The sequence below is a fragment of the Halichoerus grypus genome, chromosome 2, assembly GCF_964656455.1.
Source record: "Halichoerus grypus chromosome 2, mHalGry1.hap1.1, whole genome shotgun sequence".
In the NCBI taxonomy this organism is placed as follows: domain Eukaryota; kingdom Metazoa; phylum Chordata; class Mammalia; order Carnivora; family Phocidae; genus Halichoerus; species Halichoerus grypus.
This window is the reverse complement of record NC_135713.1, coordinates 8,322,978-8,344,475: the sequence shown is the minus strand read 5'-3', so window position 1 is coordinate 8,344,475 and position 21,498 is coordinate 8,322,978. Positions and strand designations below refer to the sequence as shown.

The 21,498-nt window shown below is 49.7% G+C and overlaps 1 protein-coding gene across 2 annotated transcripts in view; it reads left to right on the top strand.

The window, feature by feature from the left end:
- DAP (death associated protein) overlaps window positions 1-21,283 on the top strand; it is a 66,426-nt gene extending 45,143 nt beyond the window's left edge. The window contains exons 3-4 of one of the 2 annotated variants that reach the window (XM_036104737.2): window positions 17,782-17,824; window positions 19,386-21,283. In XM_036104737.2, the coding sequence (XP_035960630.1) occupies window positions 17,782-17,824; window positions 19,386-19,499 (157 nt within the window). In that variant the 3' untranslated portion in view covers window positions 19,500-21,283. The other variant, XM_036104733.2, reaches the window with a different exon arrangement.
- The last annotated feature ends 215 nt before the right edge of the window (window positions 21,284-21,498 follow it).

Here is a 21,498-nt window from a genome sequence, read left to right as displayed (position 1 = left end):
GCTTCGTTCACGTTCACGTATCTCATTCGGAATACCGCACCTTTGTTTCCTTGGGGAAGCCTCAAGGTAAGGGGCTACTTTAGTCCCTGTCGTGCCTCCACTTACCCCAGGCAGGCTCCCTGCTCCACATGGTGTCACCTTTCCTTGGGGTCCCTCCCTCTGGTTTCCAAGGTGACAGCTTGATCATCAGAAGCTCCCCTGAGGCCATGGAACAGCACAGACACGGGATTTCCGCCCGCTACTCCCGGGGCCACAGAGTCTCTGGAATAGTCCTGCTTTCAAATATTCTCTCCCACCGTCCACACGAGATTTCCATTTGTCAGGCAGTGTGTTCTGGTTTTGGATAACAAAATGCAAAGCAATCGAGTTATCCTACCTATAAGGTAGGGGCCCTGGGTTCATTGGCAAGTCTGTCTTGAGTTGCAGCCACCGTGGAGAGCCCCGGGGCCCTCATGCAAGTTAGACTCCAGGAGGGCAGCCAGGCCCCCGTCTGTGTCTTTAGTACCCAGCCCTGTGGCTGCCACCAGTGGTTGCTCAGGAAACGTTCATTCGATGCAGGGGCCCAGGCACGGCGGTAGCCATGCAGAGACCCGCATACGCAGACCTGCCTGGCATGCCCCTGGCCTCTGCGCGGTCTTGGACCCCAGCTGTGTCACGTCGAGCTCCCCAGCCAGAACCTACTCTTCAACTGAAATGTCCACCTCTCCCAACCCTAACAAACTCCCCCTTCTGCGGGGCCAGCAGGGTTAAAGGAAAAAGAGAAAAAGGCCCCATCTTCCTTTTCCCAGCCTTGTTTGCATTGCATTCTAGATCATTTACATTTGTTGTGATTCGCCACTGTCACCGACCCCCACTGTCATTGACCCACCTCCTATGAACTGTAACCGTGCTGTTCCTACACGTTGCCTCACTCCCTCAGAATAGGTGGGCCTTAGGTGTGGATTTATTTGCCTAACCGTGGTGGGGGGAAGGCAGTCTCTGGTATGAGGCCCCGTTCGTGCATGCCATCTCAAAGCGAGGATTATAAAATCAAAGTTCTCCTTTGATTCCCTTATGCATAGCTCTTCCCCCTCGAAGCACATCACATCCAGCCTGCCGAGAGGTCAACCAGGGTGTCTCAGCAGGGGCCTCCCTGTTTGTGGCTACGGCCACAGGACGGTCTCTCCTTGGTCTCCATCCTGACCCCACCTGGCCACATCCACATCGTGGTCCTCGAGCAAAGCCTCAGCTTGCCAGGAGCTGTCCTCCAGGCACCAGGATGTGCTCCTCCATTCTTCCTTTTACATGTAGGATAGCCGCCACCCTGTGCCCCCCCCCCCCCGCTATAACATGGCCTAGAAAGCTCTGCTTCGATTTACACACCTAGCTAGTAACGGTTCTCTCCTTGAGTCATAGCTTGTATGTGCAGCATGCCTACCATCATGTGGAGCTCACCTGATCTTCCCCAAATTCCCATGAGCTTCGGAGGGGGTAGTTAGCTCCTTATTTCAGATAAGGAAACTGAGTCTCAGGTGCCTGGGTGTCCGTTCGAAGGCGTGCTTTTCTGTCTGCCGGCCCCTTGGAGCTGCCTCTCCTTCCAGTTACCTGGTTCCCTTTTTAATGCGAGGCTCAGTGAATGCTTCATTGGTGGGGAAGGCAGGTTATCTGGCTGTCTCCGTGGAAGGAAAGGAAGGGGGGGCGCACAGGGAGCGCTTGGAAGGAGGAGGTGGTAACGGGAACTTTGGGCACGGGGTCCAGGGCGGCATGTGTTGGCGGCTGGCTTTGTCTCGTGCCCCTGGTCTTCTTTCGTCACCTGAAGTCCTTGTTCGCCAAGTTCAGGGAACTTCTCTGATTCCCCACGTGTCCCCAGTAGCAGCCCTGGGGAACTCGGCAGCCTTGACGGAGGATCAGCCAGTGGACGTTCCTCCTGTCGATAAGGACAAGAATGTGCTCTGTTTTGTTCTGGTTGCCACAGAGACCGGCCACCTTGAAACAGGGATAACCCGTTCCTGGAAGAGCACGATGACCTGTGTTCTGCCTTAGCTTTTGGCAGACCTCACGGGACTGCCCCGTTGGCCTCCTGATGACAATCAGGGCGGGGGGGGCCCTGGGTCCAGCGCTCTGTTGTCTTTCATCTCTAGCCAGCCCCTAGTGCGGCGTTCAGGACAACAGATGAGCCCCAAACACTAGTTAGTGGAGAAGAGCCGGTGATGGGGAGCGCGGGCGAGCCCCGTGTCCCTCCCACTACTGAACAGCAAGAGGCAGCACCAGAGGGAGCTCATCGCTGCCTCATTTTGAAGCATGCTTGGTACTTTCAGACATCTATCTGTTGAGTGAGTGAACAAGTGACACCAACAGATAAACAGACCACAAATAAACCTTAGGGCCCTGAATACATGAATTTCCCCAGGGAGTGACCTGGTCGCCAAGACCAGAGCATCATGACTAATCAATGTCAGGGAGTGAATGAGGACTTCAGTCACTGCCCAGAGTGCTTTTCTCACACCCGGAAGGGACTCTGATGTTTGTCCATACCACGGTCCGTCCCTGCCGTGCTCCCATGCTGTTTGGATACTCTGGAGCATCTGCTCTGAGCAGGTGCATGAGGGTGGGGTGGGGGATTGAATGCACGTCCTCCTAACTCACCAACTGGTTTGTAACAATAAAGCTGAATTAGAGGTGGGATTAGGTTTCTGTGCATTTGACCTTGCTCCTCTTTATCTGTTAATTCCTGAAAACGCATGAGGGTGTGCTGTGACCTGAGGAGGGTCCAAGAGCTAGTGTTTTTAATTCGGCAGTAGCTGCATTTGCAAATCCAGAGACCCTTGAAGGCAGCAGCGTATCGTGTCGGCCCGGCGGGCGGGGGGCTAGGACTGCCGCTAGCAGCCCACCAAATCCCTCCCTGCCAGGAGTTTGGAGGGTGGATTAAGGATATAATTGCAGGCGAATCCAGCAACAGAGAAATCCAAAAGCTCTTGTCCATCATGCCGTGTACTTGACTTTAACCTAAGCTGTTTTCAGTCCTCCCACGGCGTGTTTTGACTTTTGCTAGATGCAAAGCTCCCATGGCTGAAAGTCTCCTGAGAGCAAGTGAAATCTGGCATCTGTCCTCTTTTATTGTTGGGTTCTCCACAAAAAACATCCTAGCACTGGCTGGCCCCGTTTCAGGCCAGCCACCTGGACATCTGGAGATGGAAGGAGACGCAGGCTGGATGCGTTGTTGGTGTCTGTATTTGATCTAATGTCCGTGTGTACTTCATCCTAATAGAAATTCTGTTAGCAGTTGTCAGATTTTGTTCTACTTACACAGTCATTTTCCTATTTAAAGCTATAGCAGCTTTAGAAAACACATACTTTGTACTTTGAGCCACGGACACCATCCTCCCAAACTCATATCATTGTAAACATGACCCATGACCCTAAAACAGATGACTAGATCTGATTTCAAACTACAGACAATAAATACTTTTTCTTTTTTTTTTTTTTTTTCACTTTAACTCTGGCAGCCGCCAACTCAGCACTGACTAATCACTGGTGACCCACCTCCAGCAAACATCTTCCAGGAATGTAGCTTTGGAGCTAACCGACAGGCAAGCTTTTCTTTCTAGCACCTCCTACATTACCACGTGGTAAAACAGATTTTTTTTGTTTATTTTAAAAAATTTAGCCCTTGCCTTTAATGATAGTCTACATTCTTCCTAAAAGGTAACTTCCCTGGAACATTTAGCCACATAAAGGAGGCAGTTCTTTTTTTTTTTTTTTTTTCCTTTCCCTATGCTGTTTGAATAATACAGGGTGCTGCAAGTGAGACAGGCAGGGGCTCAAATTCTTTGGCACTGGGGCCTTTTCTCTCTGTAAAAACCCTCCATTCGTACCCCCATGGCAGTATGTGCTCAAAACAAGGAATGAGAAAACAAGGTTCAAAGAAGCTCTAAGAAACCCTGGAATTCTCTATTACAGAGGGAGGGAGGGAGAGAGAAGGAAAGAATTTTTAAATTACAATTTTAGAAGACAAAATAGCAATGTGTGGGCCTCTTTATATAGGAAATTAATTCAGTATCTTTTGCCACTAAATGTAATTTTGTCAGTGGGGACAGCATTCTAAGCACAGTGTACACATTATTCCATTTAAAGTATCAACTGTTCTATGAAGTAGGTGTTGTTCCCATTGTACAGATGGACACTGAGGCTCAGAGAGGCTGCTCATCTCAGGGGAGATTTGAACCCAGAGCTGTTTGTCTCCAAAGCCCGGTGCGCAGATGCTCCAGTATCTTTCCTCACTGCTTCTGGATCTTCCTTGAGTCTCCACAGAGGTTTTCCACACCGTGCAGGTGCCCAGCACCTGGCATCGCCCGTCCACACGTGGCAGGAAGCGTGGCCGGGGTTTCTCTCACCCGATGTGGTCTCATCCGATGTGGTCACGCTCTATTGTGATGAACGCAGAGACGGTCTCTGGCCGGGACGACCCCTATGTACTAACTCCATAAGACGCGCGCTCACAGTTAGAGTACTTGCTGCACTTCTCTGCATCCAGGGAAGAGGGACAAGGGGGTGAGGACAAAGGCAAGAAGAAGGGAAGATCCTAAGTCACAGGATGAGATCTCTGTACAGAAAGAGCACTAAGCTTAGAGTAGCTTTCTGGAAATACGGGTCAAGGGGGAAAGTGACATTTCCAGGCCCTGGTTAAACAGCAGCAGCTTTTGCCATGGGTCCTGATATCTGTGGAGCACATCGTCTACGCATAAGCCGCACTTGCCCTGCACACTCGGGACTTGGGGCGGTCAGCCTCCTAACACTAATGGGGGGGGTAAAGTGCTGGCATCTGGGTCAGCGATCAGCCGAGAGTGCGCAGGGGGGATGCCAGCTGGAAAAGCCTTTGGAGGAGCCCTCCCACATGGAGACCTGGACCCCCGCTCGTCTCCAGGACGGACTCCGAAGAACAGGCCGGGCGAAGGTGTGAACAAGGGGGTGAGAGAACCCCATCACTGCTGACCCGGAGCCTCTGTCCTCTCCTTGAAAATGAGGTGTTAGGAGACTGGTTTGAACAGAGCTCAGACATTCTCTCCAGAAGAGGACCTTTGCTCAGGCCCTTGAAAAAAGATTTTACCAAATCCAGAAGGAACTGGGTTCCAGATTATTTTCTCTCAGATTTAGAATTTTATTTAAAGAAGCACTGGAGTTGTGTTTTATTTACCTTTCGTCAGACCCATGGGACAAGGGGGACACACCTGTCCTGAGATGCCGGTGGCCCCAGCCCACCGGGGACAGCCTGCCTCCTGCGGCCCTGGGCTGGGGGCGCCGACCCAAGCTTGCGGCCGACCGTCCGCAGCTGAGAGGACCAGCAGCGCCATCTTGTGGGAATGCTCTCGGCCCCGGAGCTCAGGCTGCCAGTAGGAAACGAGTCTGTGAAGAACCACATTACAAAGAAATGTCTGGGTGCAGTCGAGTGAGCTGTTTCCCTCCGGTCACCAGCCGTGCTAATTATTATTTTGGTGTCTAGAAAATTAATAACCCAAATAAATTAACACCAAGCCAGGAAGCTATGTCAAGAAAAAAATGGCTAGGAAGGATTTGTTTTCCATCTATGGACTAGGACACATATCCCCCCCAGGTGGGAATATATTTTTCTGTAAACTCTGTGAGAACACGAATCCACGAGTTTAGAAAGCAAAGTCAAAAGACAGTGGCAGAATCTGCTTCTAGATTGCCTGAAGAGCTCTATCCTCTCACAAGGAGGGCCCGTCCGGTGAGCTGGGCCGCACCCCACGTCACCCCACCTACATCGTTGCAGGAGAAGAGCGAGAAGAGGGCCCCCTTTGACCTCACCCACTTTGTGCTGACAAAAGCAAATCACATCACATCCCTTCCTTCTGCTCACTGTGCCCCAGCATCCTGTCCTTCCTGTCACACCTGCAGGCCTCAGCTTAGGCATCACCTTGTCAGGGTCTGTGTTGACCACCCCCCTTTTGAAGAGCACCCTGCTCGATGCTCTCCCGGCGCTGGTCACCACGTCTAATTCTGGGCTTGCACCTGGCCTCCTGCTCTGGGTCACCCCCTGAGGGGCAGCCGTGCTCTCAGGCCTCAGGGGGGCACAGTGAAGCCCTCACAGTCCGTCAGCCCATCTGCAGCATTTGCGGGGCTGCAATTTGGGGGGATCCTGCCTCTTCCTCCCCCTCTGACCACGCACGACACCCCTGAAAGGCGTTGTGGTCTGGGAGCAGCCTGCAGGTTAAATGGGGAGGTGCTTCTGTCGTGTGGCCTCGGGGGAGGACTCATGGAACTGTTAGCTGCTTACCGGAAAACGAAATCGAGACTCTGACCTAGGCTCTGGGCCCAAGTGTTTATATGAGCACTGCTCGCTGACTCACAGACAACTCTGACAGTTAGGGAGATTTTGGGGGGAATCCCCTCCTGAGCACACACTTGCTTTCTTACCAGGAAGGGAGGGGGTGTCACTGATGACCCCCTCCCAGGTCCTGATGTCGCCTTTTCTGCATGGTGGCCTGCTTCCACTGACCCCTGCCAGCGGCCCAGCCAGGCCTCCTTCCATCCTCACCTCCTGTGCTGTGACCAGGAGCTGTGGGTGCAGGAGGGGCTGGTGGCCTCAGGACTGAGCACTTGGAGCCCCTTCCTCCCCAGCCTTTTCCCCCAGAGACACCAGCCTCCACTGTAAGCGCGGGTGGCCCCATCATGGTCCTTGGCTGCCTCATCATGACCGTTTCCTCCTGGCTTCAGTGGGCTGAGAAACTAAACAAGCCATCTGAGTCGTGTCAACATAGAAACCGAACAGATTGAGGGCCTAGAGAGTTTCTCTCCAAGTCCAGTCTATGGGTTTTGGGACGTCTGATTTATCACAGGCCATTTTGTTCGCTTCAGAAGCCCTATCTGTCCCAGACAAGTGGGGTATTATTCTACATGGCTGGGGGATCTGGAGATGAAACAGAACTGAACCAGATGTGACTTGGCAGTGGAAACGAAAGGCAGGGTGCGTAGGGCGAGGGTGGGGAGGGGGTGTGTAGGGCAGGGGTGAGGATGTGTCATCATCTCAACACGGGACATTGGTGGAGAATTTGAGCGGTGTGTGTATGTGCGGTCACTGATGGGGTAGGGTCCGTGGCCATCCCATGTCACAGAGGAGGAAGCTAAGCCTCAGAACCATCAGACCCCATCCCACCAACCAGTCGTTGGTAGAGTCAGGGCTCGAACACGGACATCTGGGTTCAGAACCCGTGCCTGGCTGGGCCCAGCTGCCGCCTTTCCTCCCGGCCGCCTTCTTGGACCATGTCAACTGCGTTCTGGCTTGATAGATAGCTTGAAACCTTCACTGGGCTTTGTTCTTGAAGCTACCCGAGGGTAGAGCCAGCAATGACCCCAGCAAAGAGCAGCGAGCTAACAGCTCAGGGGCCCGGGCCCCCCCAGCTCTGCCACTGGGACCTCAAACAAATTCCAGCCTCTTGTGTCCGCCATCGCTTCATCGGTAAAATACACATGACCCCCTACAGAAGAGAATCAGATGAGTTCATTTATGTGGAAGTGCTCTGTACCCTAGTGAAGGGCTATAGACATAAATGATAGTTTTCGAGGAAAAAAAAATACATTATCAACTCAGAAAGTAAATGTTGAGGCAGATTTGAATATATTCAAATCTGGTTAAATAAGGGACCCTATGACTACAGTTAGATTACTTACTTTAAAAATCTGCATCTCTAAATTGTACATAGGAGACAGAATCTGAAAATAGAGGCCACTAAGTGATCCTCTTCTCAGCCGTGAAATGAGGGCATTAGGCTAGTGCCCTGGCCTGCCCTTGTTCCAAGTCTGGCTCTGAGTACTTCTCTACTGTGCAGCCTTCAGGCAAATTACTTAACCTCTCTGATTTACCGTTCCTTCATTTGTAAAGTGGACATGATAGTCCCAACTTCACAAGTTTGAGGGGGTTCGATACAATAATTCTAGGTAAAGCACTTAACTCAGTGCCTGGCCATTGGTAAGTGGTCCTTAAATAGGAGCGATTATCATCCAAGATCATTCCATCCTTTAGAGAAATGAAGAAACAACGCATTAAAGGCCGCATGACCCCATCTCTGTATAAGCATCTCCCTCTGATATTTTCAGAGTGCATTTACCTGAAGAGGAAAAAGTATTTGCAGAGGGTAATTAGTGGACTACTTTGAACCCAGATCAAAAGCACTCACATAAAAATGATTCTGTTAAATGGAACTTTCCAGTGATGCTTTCGCTGCCATTTTGACTGCTTGCAGTGTGTGTGTGTGTGTGTGTGTCCCCATCCCAAAATGCTCTGACACAGCAACTAAGCAACCCTCATCTCTGTCAGAATGCAGGGGAGGGCATAAGCCAACCGCTCCCTTGGGCATTGAACACCACCTCCCATTCATAGAAACCGATTTTTGGTTGAGGGTGAAACAGCTCTCCCCCAGAGTTCAAGGGAGGAAGAGAAAGGACCCCATATAACTAGCTAGGAAAGCAGGGTTGATACAAACACACGCTGACCATGTTGCCTATTGATAGCAGGCCTGGGAAGGTTAGCATTTTGGTCCTTGCCAGGGAGCCCAGAATCATTTCCCCAGGCTGCCCTGCTCTCTGTAGCTTTGAGCAAGAGTAATATCCACGTTCCCGGACCATGTCGGCCTGGGCTGCGGGGGCACGTGTGGAGTGTGCGTGCCATTCTGGGCAAAACTCTAGAGACTACACTGGAATCGAGGTGGGGGGAGGGCCCCAGAAAGTGAAGGAATTCGCAGCCATATCCCGTAGCCCAGGAAGGGGGTGTCCCAGAGGCCTGTCATAGCCTTCCTCAAACATTGAAAGTCTGTCCCACAAGAGGGACTTAGAAGAGGCCTTTGTCTTGGGATGGAGCCACTGGGCAAAATGCCGGGGGCCCGAGACAATGCAGAGGCCACCCCCCGAGGGACCTGGAGGTCCTCGTCTGCAGAGGCCACCCTGGCCCAGGCCAGGGTAGTGGTCCACATGGAGGGAAGCTGGACTAGGTCATGGTTAGGCTCCTTTGGAACCCTGACGGCCGAGCTACACCCCCCCAGAGCTGGGCGGAAAACGTCCCGTCACCCAGGACCCACACTGACAGTCCAGGTTGTGAGGTCTTAGAACATCAAGTAAAATCCATAGTTTTTCTGTTGATCCCGTGTTGGCCTAGTAGTCGTTCGGATATGTTGAGTTAAATTAAATACATTGACACTTATTTCAATAATTGCTGTTTTTGATTTGAGGAGAATTTTAAAAACATGAATTGTTTTCTCAGCCCTGGGGACCTTTATTTAAAGATAAGACCAGCGGGGCGCCTGGGTGGCTTCGTCCATTGAGCGTCTGACTCTTGGTTTCGGCTCAGGTCATGATCTTGGGGTCGTGGGTTCGAGTCCCCAGTCGGGCTCTGCGCTCAGCGGGTTATCTGCCTGAGATTCGAATCTCTCTGCCTCTACTCCCGTGCACATGTGCACACATTCTCTCTGTCTCTCTGTCCCTCTCTCTAAAATAAATAAATCTTTAAAAAATAGAATAAAAAAGGGGCGCCTGGGTGGCTCAGTTGGTTAAGCGACTGCCTTCGGCTCAGGTCATGATCCTGGAGTCCCGGGATTGAGTCCCACATCGGGTTCCCTGCTCAGCGAGGAGTCTACTTCTCCCTCTGGCCCTCCCCCTCTCATGCTCTCTCTCTCTCATTCTCTCTCTCAAATAAATAAATAAAATCTTTAAAAAAAATAAAATAAAAAAATAAAAATAAAAATAAAAAATAGAATAAAATAAAGATGAGACCCGCAAACCCAGTCCCGAGGGCCGTCTGCATTCCACAGGGCCTTTCATTCCCTAAGCATTCCTGGCATTTTCTCCTGCCTGTCTGGAATGCCAAGAAGGCATAAACCTTATCCATCAAGGAAGCTTATAAAATAAATACTAAGAAAATTTAGTTAGGGACAGACGACCCTGCTAAGACTGTGAGGTCCTGAACAGGTGAGCCCTGGAAAGCTCCAGGCATCAGACACTCGGTAGCTGCCTAGGGCAGGTGTGAGGAGGCACAGTTCTGCTGACGTGTAAGAAGCCATTCCTGGGGCGCTAATCCCCGCTAATTCCGCCTCGCTTGCAGTTCCTTTAAGTTTAAATAAGTGTGGTTTTTAGAAACTGGAAAAGCCTGAGAATGTGGGGAGGGCAGGGATGATATTTTTCACTGTCTCTGTTTCCTAAGAGAAAGTAATGTTGCCTCTTCAAAACAACATCTGTCAGAATGATTTTCATCAGATTAAATAAATCCTCAAAGCCGCGATCACAGTTTATAGAGTCTTGGAAATGTAGGTTATGCTTTGCATGGAGCCCTAATGGAGTTTAAAATATGTGTATTTTGGGGGGCGCTTGGGTGGCTCAGTCGTTAAGCGTCTGCCTTCAGCTCAGGTCATGATCCCAGAGTCCTGGGATCGAGTCCCACATCGGGCTCCCTGCTCAGCGAGAAGCCTGCTTCTCCCTCCCCCACTCCCCCTGCTTGTGTTCCCTCTCTCGCTGTGTTTCTCTCTGTCAAATAGATAAATAAAATCTTAAAAAAATATAAATAAATAAAATATGTGTATTTTTGCAAACACAGCTTTGTAAGCAGGCTCTTTACCAGGGTTTCTCATTTGTGAATTTTTGTTGCAGCTCCCTTATCTCAAGGAGTTTAGGAAGGGTTTTTACTCGGTAATTGTGATAGACCATCACTTACCAGTGTGAGAGGCTGTTCATTGTAGGTGGAGAAAGACAAAGAGCGAGGGGCCCTCTGGCCAAGCCTGATGACGACCCACACCACCACGCAGCCTGTGCCGAGAAGAGCTACGTGAAAATCCATGTCTCTGTGAGGTGGCACACAAGACGTCAGCCTCCCATCATCTTGTCACTGGCGGCTGCCATATGTCCTTGCAGTCAATTATAGCCTTTTTAAAGTTTCAGAAGGGAGAAGAACACTTGGTGTGGCGGGGGGGGGGGGGGGAGCGGGGATGTGGTGTCATAAAGACCTTGGATGATGATCAATGCACATTGATATGTTTTATTCCCTGCTGCAAGGAAGCTTATTCTTTTTTTTTTTTTAAGATTTTATTTATTTATTTGAGAGAGAGAGAGCGTGCGAGTGCACAAGCAGTGGGGAGGGGCAGAGGGAGAGGGAGAAGCAGACTTTCCACTGAGCAGGGAGCTCGATGTGAAGCTCCATCCCAGGACCCTGGGATCATGACCTGAGCCGCAAGCAGATGCCTAACCCACTGAGCCACCCAGGCGCCCCAAGGAAGCTTATTCTTAAAATTAGTTGCTAAGTCTAAACAACAACAAGATACCACGTTTCACACGTTAAGATGCCTACTACCAAAAAAACCCAGAAAGTAGTAAGTACTGGCAATGTGCAGAAATTGGAACCCTGTGCTTTGCTGATGGGAATCTCAAATGGTGGAGCTTCCGTGGAAAACCGCTCGGTAGTCCCTCAAAGTTGAATGTTTAATTACCCACCATAGGACCCAGGAGTTCCACTTGCGAGTGTATACACGAAAGACGAAAGCAGGGACTCAAACAGGTCCTATCACAGCAGTGTTCACCGCATCATTAATCAGCAGCCAAAAGGTACAAACACCCCAAGTGTCCATCAGCGGTGAATGGATAAACAGAATATGGCCCTCCCATGTAATGGCGTATAATTCAGCCCGAAAAAGAAGGAAATTCTGATGTGTGCTACAACCTAGGTGAACCTTATGCCACAGGAAGTAAACAAGACATAAAAGGACAAATGCTGTGTGATTCCACTCATCTGAGGTGTCAAGTAGTTCAGTTCTTAGGACAGAAGGTAGAAAACTAGCTGCCAGGGGCTGGGGGAGGGGACTGGGGAGGGGCTGGGATCGCTGTCTAATAGTCTCTCCTAAGGATTCTGAAAAGGCTCTGCACATGGATGGTGGTGATGGCTGCACAACACTGCGCGTGTACTTACAGCCACCCAGGAGCACCACCGTACAACTGTACAAGTAAAAATGGCTAAAATGGTGCGGCGCCTGGGTGGTGCAGTTAGGCTGCCGACTCTCAGTTTCAGCTCAGGTCCCGATCTCAGGGTCATGAGATCGAGCCCCACGTTGGGTTCCATGCTCAGTGCAGAGTCTGCTTGAGATTCTCTCTTCCTCTCCCTCTTCCCCTCCCTCTCATGCTCGCTCTCTCTCTCTAAAATAGATAAAAATCTTTAAAAAGTAAATAAAAATGGCTAAAATGATAAATAATTTTTTTAATTGGTTGCTGAGCTCGCTAGGGTTTTAAAGCAAACCTGGCAGGGAGGGGAGAATGCACTCCAGTTTTAGGAGCATTGTTTACCTGGAGCTGACGGGAGGTAACACAGGCCCAGTTCTCTCCAGGCCAGGTAAGAGCTGGTGCGTACCACCCAATCCTTGAATCTTTTCTATTTTTTTTTAACATTTTTTCTCCAAATTTTTATTTAAATTCTAGTTAACATATAGCATGGGTTTCAGAGGTAGAATTTAGTGATTCATCACTTCTGTATAACACCCAGTGCTCATTACATCAAGTGCCTCCCTTAATGCCCATCCCCCATCTAGCCTGTCCTCCCCCCCGCCCCCCCGCCCCAGCAACCCTCAGTGTGTTCCCTAGCATTAAGAGTCTCTTACGGTTTGCTTCCTTCTCTCTCTTTTTTTTTCCCTTTCCTATATGTTCATCTGTTTTGTTTCCCAAATTCCACATATGAGTGAAATCATACGGTATTTGTCTTTCTCTGACTTATTTTGCTTAGCATAATATAGCTCCCTCCGCATCATTGCAAATGGCAAGATTTCATTCCTTTTTATGACTGAGTAGTATTCCATTGTGTATATATTACCACATCTTTATCTGTTCATCAGTCGATGGACACAATAGTTTGTCTATTGTTGATAATATTGCTATAAACATTGCGGTGCATGTACCCCTTCAGTCTGTATTTTTGTATCCTTTGGGTAAATACCTAGTAGTGCAGTTGCTGGATCATAGGTAGTTCTATTTTTAACTTTTTGAGGAACCTCCATACTGTTCTCCAGAGTAGCTGTACCAGTTTGCATTCCCATCAACAGTGTAAGAGGGTTCCCCTTTCTCTGCATCCTCGCCAACATCTGTTGTTTCCTGTGTTGTTAATTTTAGCCATTCTGAAAGGTGTGAGAAGGTATTTCATTGTGGTTTTGATTTGCATTTCCCTGATGATGAGTCATGTTCAGTATCTTTTCATGTGTCTGTTAGCCATCTGGATGTCTTCTTTGGGAAAATGGCTATTCATGTCTTCTGCCCACTTCTTAACTGGATTATTTGGGTTTTGGGTGTTGAGTTTGATAAGTTCTTTATAGATTTTGGATACTAACCCTTTATCAGATACGTCATTTGCAAATATCTTCTCCCATGCCATAGGCTGCCTTTTAATTTTGTTGATTGCTTCGCTGTGCAGAAACTTTTTATCTTGATGAAATCCCCATAGTTCATTTTTGCTTTTGTTTCCCTTGCCCCTGGCTACATGTCTAGGAAGAAGTTGCTGTGGCCAAGGTCAGAGAGGTTGCTGTCTGTGTTCTTCTCCATGATTTTGATGGTTTCCTGTCTCACATTTAGGTCCTTCATCTATTTTGAATTTATTTTTGTGTGTGGTGTAAGGAAGTGGTCTGGTTTCATTCTTCTGCATGTTGCTGTCCAGTTTTCCCAACACCATTTGTTGAAGAGACTGTCTTTTTTCCATTGGATATTCTTTCCTGCTTTGTCGAAGATTACTTGCCCATATAGTTGTGGGTCCGTTTCTGGGTTTTCTATTCTGTTCATCAATCTATGTGTCTGTTTTTGTGCCAGTACCATGCTCTCTTGATGACGACAGCTTTGTAATATAGCTTAAAATCCGGAATCGTGATGCCTCCAGCTTTGCTTTTCTTTTTCAGGATTGCTTTAGCTATTCGGGGTCTTCTGTGGTTCCATACAAATTTTAGGATTGTTTGTTCTAGCTCTGTGAAAAATGCTGGTGGTATTTTAATAGGGATTGCGTTAAATGTGTAGGTTGCTTTAGGTAGTATGGACATTTTAACAGTGTTTGTTCTTCCAACCCATGAGCATGGAATGTTTTCCCATTTCTTTGTGTCCTCTTAAATTTCTTCCATCAGTGTTTTATAGTTTTCAGAGTACAGATCTTTTACTTCTTTGTTTAGGTTTATTCCTAGGTATCTTTTTGGTTTTTGGTACAGTTGTAAGTGGGACTGATTCCTTGATTTCTCTTTCTGCTGCTTAGTTATTGGTTTATAGAAATGCAACAGATGTCTGTACATTGATTTTAAATCCTGTGACCTTGCTGAATTCGTATATTGGTTCTAGCAATTTTTTGGTCGAGTCTTTCAGGTTTTCTACATAGAGTATCCTGTCATCTGCAAATAATGAAAGTTTGACTTCTTCCTTGCCAATTTGGATGCCTTTTATTTCTTTTTGTTGTCTGATTGCTGAGACTAGGACTTCCAGTACTATGTTAAATAGTAATGGTGAGAGTGGACATCCCTGTCTTGTTCCTGACTATAGGGGAAAGGCTCAGTTTTTCCCCATTAAGGATGATATCCACTGTGGGTCTTTCGTATATGACCTTTATGATGTTGAGGTATGTTCCCTCTTTCCCTACTTTGTTGAGGGTTTTTATCAAGAAACGATGCTGTGCTTTGCCAAATGCTTTTTCTGCATCTCTTGAGAGGATCATATGGTTCTTATCCTTTCTTTTATTAAGGCGGTGTATCATGTTGATTGATTTGTGAATACTGAACTACCCGAAGAGCCCAGGAATAAATCCCACTTGATTTGAATGTTTTTTAAAAATTAGAAGGTGCAATCTTAAAGCAAGAACCTCCCCCAAAACGTGTTGGATCTACAGGGCTTTTTCCCTATTCCTTTCAGTGCTGTATTTCTTGCCAGCTACAACAGGTAGAGACCCTGGAGAACAGGGATGTGGCGTCAAGTCTTTGAGATCTTTACCACTGCATCCATCCCCCAGCTTAGGTGGACAGCATATGCATTGTTTTGGTTGTGTCCCAGAGGTCTGCTCTGACTTGAAGCCAGCTTACTGCCCCTGCTCCTTGGCCCAGAATCAGCCCTCTGCTGTGCGCAAAGGGTGACTTTGTGTCCCTTTGACTAGGGATGAGTCACAAACACCACACCTGGCAGCCGGAATGGGGCCTGCCGTGACCAAGATATGGGGTTGGTGTGGCCTCAGTGGCTTCCTAGGCCGCGCCCCCCATCCCTAGCCAGCTCCCTCAATACCCCAGTGGGCCCACTGTCTTAGAACTGCATGTGAGAGGTCCCGCTGTATGCCCATCAATGAACATGTGATATGGGCAGGCACTGATAAAGCACTGTGTACTTTTTAATACAACACCAAAAACAAAGATTTGATAAGAGTTTATTGGGACTTTTAATCCTTAATTATTTGGTATTGACTTATTTTTATATTTATATTAATATGAAATTTTAATATTTACTTCTATCATTTGTACTGTTTACCATTTCTGCCATTTCCGTATTCCTTTTCAAAGGGACCGTGGGCTGTATGCACCGCATGCATGTATCTGCAGGATGTGCTCCAGGAACTTTGTCGTCTGTTCCCTCTTCTCAGCCCTAACCAGGAAGTGGTTCATGAATTCCAGTAGAATGTTTCAGAAACCCCCCCATCTCAAACCTAAAGAGCCACTTTGGACAGAACACACATGCCATAAAACATCTGGTTCACAGAGCCACCAGCACCCAGCTCTCCCCCATCCATCACCCCAGCGATTATCAGAGCGTATGTCTTTACACTGAGCCCAGCTTGCTTTTCACGGACACACTTTTCCGTTATGAGGAGAATCCAACGAGCTGTTTAAACACAGGAGCTTAAGTAACATGTGTCAAAGTGTAAGTGCCTCAGGAAGACGGGGTCAGCAAGGAGAGCACCATTTTGCAGCACTATCCTTGGGTGAATCCTTAGGTTCTCCACTGTCCCTGGACACCCCTAAGGGAATGAGCTGGGCTGGAAGGGAGGGTTCTTATATTAGGGTCTTCTCCTTTAGTCCCCAGAGTCTCCGTGGCCGCCCAGTGGTCATGCACTGGAGGGGAGGCTCTGGGAGTTGGATTCCAGTGGAGTGGCCATCACCCTCTGATGCTGGGGCTGGACCCGGGTCATTAATGACCTCTAATCACGATCATTTACACACATTTCCCAAGACATTCTCAAGCAAGGTCTGGAACCCACACTCTTGTTTAATGTAGGAGACGCCCAGGGCTCACCTTGGATGGAAATAACCAGACTTTGAAGGGTCACTTCTGGAGAAGAGAAGGAGGCCATGGGCTGGAAGCGTGGGACCCATGATGGGGCTCCAAGGGTCTGGAGACCCTTCCTCCATGCACACAGCGGGTAGTGAATGCTGCCAACAGTCTCCTGATAACCAGATTCCCAGGAGTCGGGGGCAGGGGCTGCCGTCCAGCGGGGGCTGGGTGCACCAGGGGGCGGCAGGAAGGGCGCTGAGGGCCCGAGAGGTTCAGGACACAGGGACCCAGCGCAGGCTGGTGCTCGGCTACACCCTGTCGCCTCCTTTCTCCAGAACCAGACGCTACCTCTCCAAGGAGCATCCTCTGCTGATTGGGCTGCAGTTTTCTTATAGTCCAGTTCTGTGTGCAAATACGCATTTGCATACTTTCTACACACAGTAATATAGCGATTTTAACATTTTTTTTCCTTGTCTGCTTTTCAACAGTGAATGTATACGTACATGTATATAGACAGACCAGGAGGGAGAGAGAGCATGTGTGTTTTATATATATAATGGCTCAAGCTTCCTCGGCCACCTTTTTGGGGCTCCCTTTGGGCAGGGAGCCACCCTACTGTGCATTTATGTACTCCCTGGAACGGTGTTCTAGTGTTCTTAAACTATGACATGTGCCGCCTTTTCAAAACATGCATAGGAGAGTGTGTACTAACACAGGAGAGCATGTGCTAACATGGAAGGACGCTCAGCATACCCTAAATGCAGAAAACAGGATGGCTCTTCTGTAAGAAAAAAGAAGTTTAATATGAAAACAAGTGCGTCTGTCTATCCATAGATAGAAAGATTGGACGGAGAGCCATGTATTAACTGTGACCATTTCCATGTGGTAGAATGACAGCTGATTTTAACATGTTCACACTTGTCTTCTTTTCAGCAATGGACTTGTGTTACTTTGGTCCTATCTCCCACCTCCCCAGGAGTGTTGACAGGTGGGGGAGCTCAATACAATTTCAGATGTTAGGAAATAACAATAGCTTCACAAGGACCCTACGTTTTTAATACCTGGTCTCCTGAGGTCCAGGAGCTTTGCACTGGCTCTGGGATCTCCCCCGTTAGAAGATGCCAGAAGCCGTGGCAAGAGCCCAGGAGGAGAATCCCTCGGTGGGAGTCTCCACATTCAGCCCAGCATGACCCCACCTCTTCCCTGCTTTAGGAAGCACCCATGTCCATAATCTCATGAAACAAAAACTACTGGGATCGCCCACAGCCACCATTTGAGAATGATTACCCCACCACCACCACCAAACAAAAAACACAAAGAAAACACACAACTCACCTGCTGCTTGCTAGTCTCTGGCTCCTGCCTGAACTCAACTCAGGAGATGGACCCCAGATGGTCCTGGGGAGATGAAATAATACAGACGAGGAGGTCACTCCTGGGTCACTGTCCCTTATACTCCCCCAAACCTGCTTCCTCCATGCTCACTCTGCCTGCCTCCTTCCACTTCTGTTCCCTGAAATCGCCCTTTCCCTTCTTGTCTTGCAGCCCGCCCAAGCCGACCGTGTTCATCTCTGGTGTGATCGCCCGGGTAAGAGCCACTCCATCAAACCCTTGGCATTGGGTCGGACTCCTCCTGTCCTTGTTAAACCCCACTCATCTGTCGGGATCCCGGGCCCCTGGGCTGTCGTGTCCGTGGGGCACTTCTGTCGTGAGCCCTGTGTGGAACGGTGACCGTACGGTGCACACCCCCTCTCCTCCCCTCAGGCCCCCGCTTGTCTTTAGACCCAACCAGGGCTCGGCCGGCCACCCCCGAGCCCGGAGTTTCTGGGTGACCTGTGAGCTGAGCATGCTTTTTCGTCTTTAAATGGTTGAAAAACTCAAAATAAGAAGTATATGTTATGACACGTGGAAATTATGTGAAATTCCTATCCCGGCGGCCACGGATGAAGTCTCAGTGGTACACAGCCATGACCATTCATGCACGTGCGTGTGTGGCCGCTTTCCCACCACAGTGGCAAAGCGTGTGACCCACAAAGCCTGAAATACTTACTGTCTGGCCCATTACAGAAAATGCTTGCCAACCACTGGACTGAATCACAGGTGTTTGTCGCACCCTTTACCTTTCAAGAGCCCCTTCTTCTGGTGAGACCCAACTTTTTTTTTTTTTTAAAGATTTATTTATTTAGAGAGAGAGCGAGCACAAGCGGGAGGGGCCGGGAGAGGGAGAGAGAATCTCAAGCAGACTCCGTGTGAGCGTGGAGCCCGAGGCGGGGCTCGATCTCAGGACCCTGAGATCTCAACTTGAGCCAAAACCAAGATTCGGACACTTAACTGACTATACCACCCAGGTGCCCCCCCCAACATTTTTTTTTTTAACGACCTACCAGCAAAGTCGCGTTTGAGGGATGGCACAGGAATACCATCCACTGCCCTGTGGCTCGAGTGCATTCGAGCCCTTAGCATATGGTGAATGAAGAACAGGGCCCCTGGGACAGACCGGTGGTGCACCTACTACGTGCGAGAAAACTAAATGCAGACCCAAGTCCTGTTGGCTCAGCCAAAGCTGGCCATGGCCCTAGCCTGCTCGCGGTGGCCTGGGCCCCAGCCACCTCCACACCTGCACTGTTGGCACAAGAAGGCATTTCCGCCTGACAAATAGCCGGGTACCTTCTTTGCAACTCAGCAGGTTGAATCTGGCTTCACCTCCCGGCTCTCAGCCCTGCCCTGTGTGTCTCCTTCCCAACCAGTGCCCTGACTCAGCTGTGGCAGCAAATCAGGATTGAAGACACTGGATTTGGTTCTGTCTTGCCCCAATTCAAAAGGTCACAAGAACAGCTCTAGCAGAAGAAAGGCACCCAACACCAGCTTAGTTCTGAGGGAGTCCCACGATGACCTGAGCTCAAGGCGTGGGGGCAGAGACCATGAGCATCCTCACCCCTGGGATGGTTCCTGGGCCTCAGGGCCCCCCCCCCGCACCCCAGAGAGCTTCAGGACCCCCAGAGTCCCAGAGGACAGCTGCTGCCTGCCAGTAGGTCCCCATGCCATCACCCACCGTGCAGGGAAGCCGGTAGCCGTGGCATTGGGGGCCTTGCTAGCACGTCGCCCCGCTGTTCACTGTCGGTGAGCCAGTGCATTCTGTCTCTTGACAGGGCGACAAAGACTTCCCCCCGGCGGCCGCGCAGGTGGCTCACCAGAAGCCCCACGCCTCCATGGACAAGCATCCTTCCCCGAGAACCCAGCACATCCAGCAGCCTCGCAAGTGAACGGCGGGGACCCAGCGCCTCCACCAGCAGTGCCTCAGTTTCCCGACCTTTCGTATTTCCCTGGCAAAGAGAACCGGCATTTTCTTAAAAACACTGCTCCACTGGGAAATCTAAGACAAAGTCAAGTGCCCCTGCCTTTGCCTTAAATTTCCATATCTGAAGCTAGAAAGGATCTGACCCCCAACCTTGTGTCCAGGGAGTCATGGTTTCCCTGCAAGTGCCATAAGCCGAACTTGCCCAGACCTGAGTCAAGGGAAGTTTCCAGAGCTCAGCTTTACTTCTCTGTCCGCAATCATCCAAGGCCCCACCTGTGGTCTTAAAAACAAGAGGGGCGCACATTTGGGAGGACGAGACAGATGAATGCGAGAGAAGTCGCGCACTTCATGCTTTTTAGTAACAGGACACTGCGTCTTAACAGCTAGAGGAGAACGGGGCGTGAATTATGGGACAGGTTTCAGGAAGGCAGGGAAGGTTTTTGGTGAAAGTGACACCAGCGTCCCTGAATTCCTCTCCCCATGAGATGGGGGTCACTACACGGGGGACACCAGGTGCTCCCGGGAAAAGCCAAAGAGAAGCTCCCATCGTTGAAATGGCTCTTTAATCTCAGGAGCCACCTCCTGGAAAATTAGAATCTAGGCAGTCTGCTCAAAGGGAGCCCCCAGCAGGAGATCACAGTGTGCATCCCAAGTCCGGCACCGCCTCCTGATCCAGACAGCCTCCACCGGGGCAATCAGGCAAAGCTGCGTGTTTCAGAATCCCCTCTAGAGCTGCTTTGGGGTTCTAGAAGTGCCCACCAACCGATGGAGGAATAGACATAAAGCTAGTTCTGGAATACTAAAGCAACAGCATTGCATGCATGGAGAGACCAGATGAAAACCCGCCCGTTGTCTCCTAGAGAAAGGTAGAAACACCGTGTTCCGATTGAGCTAGAAGAACCTGTCCCTCCAACAAGTGCAGGTGTGCCTGGGCCCGTGTTCACCTGGGCGAGTCCGGTCGTCCTACACTTTCAGCCCATTTTTCCTGCCCAGAGCTGCCCTAGACTGCTCCCCGGCTCATGACTATAGAGTGCTTTTATTTTTCCGAAAAGCCAGCGGGCTGGTCTACTCAGCCATTGCAGCTTCCAGAACAGAGGCTTTGGGAGCGCGTACGGCGCCGACATCCCACTCGCCAACAGCCGTGTCTGCGGCGGGTCAGCGGCTGCGCACACCAGCCTCGCGGATGTCCTTACCCAACCTGCGTCCGCCAGCCGGTAAAAGTGACGCAGACCTCATCAGAGCCGCCTCTCGCCCTTCCCCGAGGGAGAAGCAGCTCTGCTCCACATTCTAGAGGCCAGGTTTGGTTTCCCTTCTCGTTGATTTGCTGGGAGGCAGGGTCTAACCCTCAAGGCACCCTGTCATCACACCTGGTATTTCTTAAATGCTGAGATGCTGGTATGAACTGGCTTGCAGAGATGCAGACTGGGGGTGGGAGGCAGCATGCCCTGGAGCACAGCGAGCCAGCAGCCGCCCCCAGCTACCTCCTGGAGCTAGGTCAGGCCTGTGCGGACCACCGTACCCTCCCCTACGAAATTCAGAAAGTCAGACGCATCCCTGATACTTTTTAGTTTTGCAGCCCGGAGTGTCGCGTTGTTTCCCAAGGTACATTGTTCATGACCTTTTCGCTACTCCTGACTTGTCTCCCTGGGCTCTAAATCATTACATGCAAAATATTTTCCTGAATGAATTCATCAGTTGTGAACCTCGAGAATAATAATGCTTGTAATAAAACTCTTGCATTTCTTCTCAGGGCATGTATTTTCTTATATTTCAGAGATTTTTCTTGTACGTTTTACGGGGGTTCCCAGATGGTTTCAGTAGAATCATGAGCGTGCCTATGTGATGGATATTTTCACAAATTGTTGCCCAGCCACGAAGTCGAACTGTCGGACACCTGACACCTTGAGTCTCATCATCTACTTTAAAATGTCTTAAAATGGAAGAGCTTAATGCAGCTGATTAAA